General features: G+C 38.4%; 1 protein-coding gene across 1 annotated transcript in view; it reads left to right on the top strand.

Annotated features, from left to right (window-relative positions):
* LOC110450919 (epidermal retinol dehydrogenase 2-like) overlaps positions 1–8,842 on the top strand; it is a 49,254-nt gene that overhangs the window by 13,361 nt on the left and 27,051 nt on the right. Inside the window, exon 3 of the mRNA XM_021498721.1 lies at positions 2,586–2,830. Within this exon, the coding sequence (XP_021354396.1) occupies positions 2,586–2,830 (245 nt within the window). The remainder of the gene's footprint in view (positions 1–2,585; positions 2,831–8,842) is intronic.

Raw genomic sequence — 8,842 nt, 5'->3', positions numbered from 1 at the left:
GGGGCCCCAAAGGGAAAATTAACCAATATTTCCAAATTTTTCACTTCCAGACTCAGAGGTACTACATTCATTTTCTCTGCATGGAAAGAAAATCATCAGGGGCTTTATTTAAATTGTAAATTTCAGGACCCCGGAGCTATCCGTTCTCCCTTGGGGAGAGGGTATTTAAGTTTAATATAGTTTATATAGAGAAATAACACTTTTTGGTATATATTTTATCCATTTTCAGCAGAAAATTACTCAAACTTAGTCCGAATCATCTTGGGTGAATGAGAGTATTACTTTGTAAAATTGGGATTCCTGCCCCATCCGCAGGGGCTAGGGCGGGGCCCCAAAGGGAACATTTACCAATATTTTCAAATTCTTATCCTTTGATGACATGACAAGTATTGTATTTCACTTAGTTTACATGCTGATTTCCACATCACATCTAAACAATAAAATAAAGCTACCAGTACGTACCTAAGATATAACTCAGGTGACCGCTAAGGCCCTTGGGCCTTTTGTATTGATGACCTATAACCTTTTTTTAGCTTGGATTTTCATTCAGCACTAAGGTCAAAGTATACAGTGTTTTTACTTAGTTTTTAACTCATTCACCCCTGAAGAGTGAATTCCTAGCTATTTCTAGAGAATAGCTTGTGAGTTCTTCAAAATTGTTCGTGATATCTTATTAGATTTGGTGGTATTTTAGTGAATTCCTAGCTACACGCACATATTTCTAGAAAATGGTTTTTGAATTCCATACCACTGATATTACAGTTTTCCTAAGGTTTCACAATGGATCTCCTTACCAAGCTAATTAATGTGATGACGATTCTAGGGTTTCATGTGGCCTCTTCATGGACCTTATATGATGACAAGATGTTGTATTGAGCGAACCTCAGGGCTTCTTCCCTAGAACTAGCAGGCACCTCACAGAAAACGATGTTAAATCATAGACCCAGAATTATAACTAGTATTTGCTCTATCAATTACTTGGGAGACTATGAATAAAAAATAATATTAAAGTATAGGATGCATTGACTATAATTGGTATAAGTAATATAGGACACATGATCTTGACCTGCGTGTGATTGAGTGACCTTCAGAGCTTCTTCCCTAGAACTACCACACAGAAATGTTAAATCATGGACCCAGCATTATATGTAGTATATATATTGGTTCTATTAACTGCTTGGGAGACTATAAAGACAAAAAATTAAAGTAGCTGATGCATTGATTATTGGTCTATTGGTAATATAGAACAGCCATCGTTCCTGTACATCGTCACTTTTCTTATTGCTTCCCATTATGTTGGTAATTATGGTTTCAGTGATGTGAACAATATCTATGTTATGCCATACTCGCGCAATATATATGCAAGACCGCACACTTGTGTTTTTCTAACGAATCAGAAAGCACAAATTAATTGCGCGGACGAATATATTCACGAGTGCGCGGATCTTGCTTTTATCACATACCTTCCGTATTTGGTAGAGATCGATACAAAGATTTTATGTAGTTTGATATTTTTTTGCAAATACCCAGAACTTTTCGGTTCGCCATGACAAGGGGATTCCCGTAAAAAGTAGTTCCGGCTAGTAGGTAAATACAACATTCCGTATTGCACTTGTACAATACAGAACGTTGTATTTCATGGTCTGAAAATTGCTTGTATTACTATAACAAGATTCAACAGGTATGTGATAAATTAGTTTATTACATAATGTACTGTGTTATCCAGTGAATATACCAATGTCATATTTTTTTGCGTATTAACCCATGTGTAATATGACCTTATAGTATTATATCAGCCCTGTGACTGGTTGTAAGTTTCAATTGTTTCAATTGTGATTTCAATCCTAAGACAACTACATGACGTCACAGACTTACTCACTGGAGACAAAATGGCGGCTTTTTACAATTCAAGGTTACATGAAAGTTGTCATTTACACGAATAAATGCCACAAATCTTGATTATGTGATTATAAAAAAGGATCTTACATTCCATTTTATTTCATATGAAATTTGTGAATCTCGTCAAAATTTTTCCTTTTTTGCGAGCCACTTTGACTTGTTTTATAAATCTCATGTGAAATGGAAACTCATGTAAGATGTAAGTATCACATACCGGTAACTGACCCATTTTATTATGTCACATGGCCATGTCATAAGTATGGTATTACACACATGTAATAAAAATGAAAGGGGCTTGGATTGGTCAAACCGTGGGAACATATTCCTACGCCACTACAGGTACTACTTTCATGTACTATACCACATGATACATTTACTGTTATTTTGATACATATTGTTTTGTCATTATTATTTTCATTGCATTTGATACTCAGTTCATGATAAATAAAAAAAAATCTTGAACTACTTTTCATTGTGCGGAACGGCAATACGATGATCGGAGTACTCTGATTTTTACCTAAATGGAGTCGGATCAGCTGATAACACATAATTGTGTTTGATTTTTTTTCTTCAAATTATGAATGTTATGTGATAAATAGAATCTTACATTGTGTTGGACACTCATGTAAGATCCTCCATATAGAATATTTATCAATCATGGTAATATGCCCTTCATTTCATTGCAGACTGTGAAATCGTTCCTCCCGACAATGATGAGGAGGAACCGCGGCCATGTTGTAACTGTCGGAAGTTCCACTGGATTAGTGGGACTCAATAAACTCACTGATTATAGCACGTCCAAATTTGGAGTTGTCGGATTCTCAGAGGTGCTTCACTACGAGGTGATATACGGAGGTTACGACGGCGTAAATACAACGCTCATCTGTCCATCGTTTGTCAACACCGGACTATTTCATGGCTGTAAAATGAAGTAAGTGGTTTATCATCCGTTTTAATATCTCACCACCACAAAGTGGAAGCGAGACTAAGGGGATTTTTTTTTTCCGGCGGTGACAGTGGTGGCGTCAATATTAAGTTTTTGCGTTTAAGTTAGTTTCACTGAAAGTATATTAAGTGCTAGACCAACCAAACTTAGACCATAGATGCATCTTCGGTAGTACATCTCAACCCATGTATCAAATGCTGGATACAGCCTACCTTTCATGGTCCATTGACTTTGTCATCAACATTAAGTTTTTGCATTTAAGTTAGTTTCTCTGATATGTGCGTCGATGGTCAAAGTGAGGCGCAGGGGAGACATATCAATTCCGAATGGCTTGTGTTCTGTGTATGTTTTCACTGCCCAATGAACAGCCTTTTACAAAGGAAATTTAGGGATCCCTGTCCCAATCCATGTAAAATGCTAGAGAATTCCATCGTAGTTTTTTCAGATCTTGACTGATCTCCCCTTAATTTCAGTTTGGATTTAAAAACTGTAGCAACACTGAGGCGGGGGACTGTCGATGATTTGGTAGCTTATAAGAAGTTGGTAAAAGCGAAAGCCACATTCTTGGTGCCCTGGGTTCGAATCTCAGTTTGCCCTGTTGCATTTTTCCTGTCAATTTGTTGGATAGCATGGAATAATGTGTTGATCGCTTTTATCTCTTTCATGAGCAGAAAATTCTGAAATTCTTTTTTTTTTGGGAATGTTTTACTACAGCTTTTAATTTTGACATGCCCCAAACAAACAAAAATAATATAGCTTAAGGCAGTGGTCTAAGGATCCTTAACAGAGGATATTAACTCATTCACCCCTGAAGACACATTTGAACTCTTCCAATTCAAAGGTTGGAATAGTTCATTATGAAATTTCAGGGGTGAATTATAAGTTAAATGGCTGCCCATCAAATATCATATGTATTTCATGAGTATTGCAGAATACTGTGTACCGGAAAATATGTTCCCCACAGTTTAACTTTCACTTTTTTCGCCCTCCATAATGAGGGTGAGTTTATCACGACAGTAAAAATTATAAGTACAACATACTATACATATAAATAACATGTGAAGGGCGAAAAATAAGACTGAGTGAAACTGGGTTCTACCAGTGAAGTGGGAAATTTTGACTGGGCGAAAGTTTTCCAGTATAGGACAGTACCGATATGTTTGTGACTATCAGTATAGTGACGACAGCCTGGTACTGAGAACAAAACAGATTCTACCAATGGAGTGCGAGTAGACCTTAGACATCCAAAAATATTTCCACTTGACCCATGTAAAATTAGTTGCTTCATATAAAACACTACGGAAAACACTAAGTTTTCTTTGTGGTTTACACAACAGTTCTCTGGTGTTAAAATTCAGCCCCTGGGCTGGACTGGTTTCGAACCCTGGACATCAGATTGTAACTACTACTGCTCTTACCGACTGAGCTACCTGGTCAACTGAAGTGTCCTGGCCATAGTGTGCTACAGTTACATTGCTCTTACCGACTGAGCTACCTGGCCAACTGAAGTGTCCTGGCCCTAGTGTGTTACAGTTACATTGCTCTAACCAACTGAGCTACCTGGTCAACTGAAGTGTCCTGGCCATAGTGTGCTACAGTTACATTGCTCTTACCGACTGAGCTACCTCGTCAATTGAAGTGTCCTGGCCCTAGTGTGCTACAGTTACATCGCCCTAACCGACTGAGCTACCTGGTCAACTGAAGTGCCCTGGCCCTAGTGTGCTACAGTTACATCGCTCTTACCGACTGAGCTACCTGGTCAACTGAAGTTTCTGGCCCTAGTGTGCTACAGTTACATCGCTCTGACCGACTGAGCTACCTGGCCAACTGAAGTGTCCTGGCCCTAGTGTGTTACAGTTACATTGCTCTAACCAACTGAGCTACCTGGTCAACTGAAGTGTCCTGGCCCTAGTGAGCTTCAGTTACATTGCTCTAACTGACTGAGCTACCAGGTCAACTGAAGTGTTCTGGCCCTAGTGTGTTACAGTTACATCCAAATGGAAGTTCAGTGTGATACAGTTACATCGCTCTTACCGACTGAGCTACCTGGTCAACTGAAGTGTCCTTGCCCTAGTGTGCTTCAGTTACATCGCTCTAACTGACTGAGCTACCTGGTCAACTGAAGTGTTCTTGCCCTAGTGTGCTTCAGTTACATCGCTCTAACTGACTGAGCTACCTGGTCAACTGAAGTGTTCTGGCCCTAGGGTGTTACAGTTACATCCAAATGGAAGTTCAGTGTGATACAGTTACATCGCTCTTACCGACTGAGCTACCTGGTCAACTGAAGTGTTCTGGCCCTAGGGTGTTACAGTTACATCCAAATGGAAGTTCAGTGTGATACAGTTACATCGCTCTTACCGACTGAGCTACCTGGTCAACTGAAGTGTTCTTGCCCTAGTGTGATACAGTTACATCGCTCTTACCGACTGAGCTACCTGGTCAACTGAAGTGTCCCGGCCCTAGTGTGCTACAGTTACATCGCTCTACCCGACTGAGCTACCTGGTCAACTGAAGTGTCCTTGCCCTAGTGTGTTACAGTTACATCCAAATGGAAGTTCAGTGTGATACAGTTACATCGCTCTTACCGACTGAGCTACCTGGTCAACTGAAGTGTCCTGGCCCTAGGGTGCTACAGTTACATCGCTCTAACCGACTGAGCTACCTGATCAACTGAAGTGTCCTGGCCCTAGTGTACTACAGTTACATCGCTCTAACCGACTTAGCTACCTGGTCGACTGAAGTGTCCTGGCCCTAGTGTGCTACAGTTACATTGCTCTAACTGACTGAGCTACCTGGTCAACTGAAGTGTTCTGGCCCTAGTGTGTTACAGTTACATCCAAATGGAAGTTCAGGGGAGCTTACTCTGCAAAGGAAAAAAAGCAGTGCAGTGGTACGAGGATCCTTAAATCTGATTAGTGGTTATCTTCCTAAATATGGCAGAATTGATCATATTTATGGTGACATTGCTTAGAGTACAAGCTCCAGTGTTATATAAATGGTTTACAAAGATATTCCATGCGTTATGTGACAGTTGCATGAGAATAGCGATAAAGCTTTATATTTCTACTTTCGTACAGTTAATCATGATGTCATTATTAGTTAAGTAGCAACCATGACATCAATACTATTTAATTAGTAGGAGGCTTAGCTGATAAGCTGGTCAGGTGCGAAGAAACATGAAAATGAATCTGTGAGGGCTGTCACAATAAATCGTAAAAAACACTTTATCGCAATACACAGGCATATCAGTGTGTTTCCACCAGGAATCGAACCAGCAACCTCCAGCTTCCCATTCTGCCAATTTGCTGATTGAGCTAAAGGGATATTCCCACTAGCCCGAAGCTAGAAGCTTAAGGCTGCTGTAATCTTATGTACATTCAAAATCTACCACAGGGAAAACAGTTTGGTTATATTGTCAATTACGGTTCTATTTTTACTCTTTTGTATCTCCTCATCAGCGTGATAAATTGTTTAATATATTTTTTGTCAGTTTTGTTGTAATGGCTGATCATGTTGGTATGAATTATTGATTGGCATTTATCATGGTTTACGATCGTTCACACCTCCGGGAAGTAATTCCACGGTGCCGGGTCATTGTTATATTACATTGATTACGATCGTAAATTCTGTGGTGCGAGACTTGCCATAGAGACCTGTTATCTAGCTAGAACATATGTACCAGTCTTAGTGCCATGATTGATCTTCACAAGCAAAGCTAGGGGTGGGATTCGATAGAAATTTCATGATCGATAATCTGTTCATCATAATCAACCGATAATCGATCAATAATCGGTTACAATGAAATAAACTTGAAACGTGTGAACATAATATGTCTATAATGACCATATATCTGTAACTGTCTATAATGACCATATATATGTAACTGTCTATAATGACCATATATCTGTAACTGTCTATAATGGCAATATATCTGTAACTGTCTATAATGACCATATATCTGTAACTGTCTATAAGGACCATATATCTGTAACTCTCTATAATGACCATATATGTGTAACTGTCTATAATGACTGTATATCTGTAACTGTCTATAACGACCATATATCTGTAACTTTCTATAATGGCAATATATCTGTAACTGTCTATAATCACCATATATCTGTAACTGCCTATAATGACCATATATCAGTAACTGTCTATAATGACAATATATCTCTAACTGTCTATAATGACCTTATATCTGTAACTGTCTATAATCACCATATATCTGTAACTCTCTATAATGACCATATAAATGTAACTGTCTATAATGGCAATATATCTGTAACTGTCTATAACGACCATATATCTGTAACTGTCTATAATGACCATATATCTGTTACTGTCTATAATGAATATGTCTATTTAGTTTCTGTCTGTAAGGACCACTTATACATCGATTACATGACTTTGTACTTAGTTCCTGTATATAATGACCACCCATTTATCAACCGAGTCTCTGTTATTTAATACTTTTCTATAAAGACCACATATCTTAACCTGTATAAAAGGACCACATATCAACATAGTACCTGTCTATAAAGACCAATAAATGCCTTGTGTATTTAGTGCCTGTCTATTGAGATAACCCATTTATCAAGTGAGGACAAGCTATTTAATACCTTTCTACAAGGACCACAAATCTTTACCTGTCTAAAAGGGCCGAATATAAATGTTGTACCTGTCAATAAAGACCGTCCATTTATTAAGTGAAGACACGTTAGTTACTACCTTTCTATACAGACCATTGTTGTCTATAGAGACCACATGTCTACTTAGTATCTGTCTATAAAAACCACATATCTATTAACTCATTCACCACTGAAGACACAGATTTTTTTTATCTGGCTTAACCCTTTCACCACTGTAGACCATAATGGACCCCTCCATATGAATGCATGGCAGAGTCTACTAAAGTTACATAGGGGTGAAAGGGTTAACTGGCTATGGTGGTAATTGGTATGATTCACCGACATTTGATTTTACTGTATAAATCATGTCACTCATCAGATACATGAATTATATAATTTTTTAGCTCATTCATCCCTTCATTTTCAAACTGGATTTGCCCAGTTCTTGAAATGGAAAGGTTCAAATGTGACTTAAGGGGTGAATGGATTTAGCCAACTGTGATCCGACTCGTGTAGATACTTAGCTGAATGACCAGTTAATAATGAATTCATTCACCCCTGAAGACGCATTTGAACTCTTCGTATTCAAAGGTTGGAATAGTTCATCATGAAATTTCAGGGGTGAATGAGTTAACACTCGTGGTTCATATTTGTGGCATGTAGTGATGTATTGGATAATAATGTTCGTGTGATCTTCTTTTCATCTGCCGTGGTGAAATAGATTGCTATGTAAGAAGCTGTCGTGCTGGTCAATACATCTATCTGGTATATGTCATGAACTGTCCATACCTTCAGTGTCTATGTTATGTCCATGTATGTATCATTATAGACATCATCAAAGTCTTTGCCAGTAAAATTGATTTCTGTCATGGAAGCCCTGTCATGGAAGCCCGCTGTGATAGCTGATTTGGGTGTGTGAACGACCGTCATGTGGGAATATATTTGATTGATATGTAAACATGACAGATCTAGAGTTCACCTTTCCAACGTATATTTAAGTCAAGACTCTCGCTAAATGAAAAATGGATACATTTGAAAGAAAAGTTCAGGGTGCCGTTTCACGACGCGTACGTAAAGTTACGGGTACCCGTAAATATTTACGTGCACGTAACTTAGTGCACGTAAGTTACGTAGGGGGTGTTTCACGAAACCGTACGTAACTTTTCACATTTACGTACGGGTTTACGTGCACGTAAATTATACTGGAAGTGAATAATCCAACATGATGTGATGATCCTTAGGTTTAAAGCGGTTACAATCTTAACCATTCAATGATTTCTTTAGACTTAACATACGGCGATTCTCATTGGAATATTTCCATTTATGAGGTGGCCAGAACTTTCAGAAGTGGAACTCTCTAGTGTCA

Source organism: Mizuhopecten yessoensis, unplaced genomic scaffold (assembly GCF_002113885.1).
Source record: "Mizuhopecten yessoensis strain PY_sf001 unplaced genomic scaffold, ASM211388v2 scaffold5547, whole genome shotgun sequence".
Taxonomy (NCBI): domain Eukaryota; kingdom Metazoa; phylum Mollusca; class Bivalvia; order Pectinida; family Pectinidae; genus Mizuhopecten; species Mizuhopecten yessoensis.
Note: the sequence above shows the minus strand (reverse complement) of the source record. Positions and strands in the feature narration are given on the sequence as shown.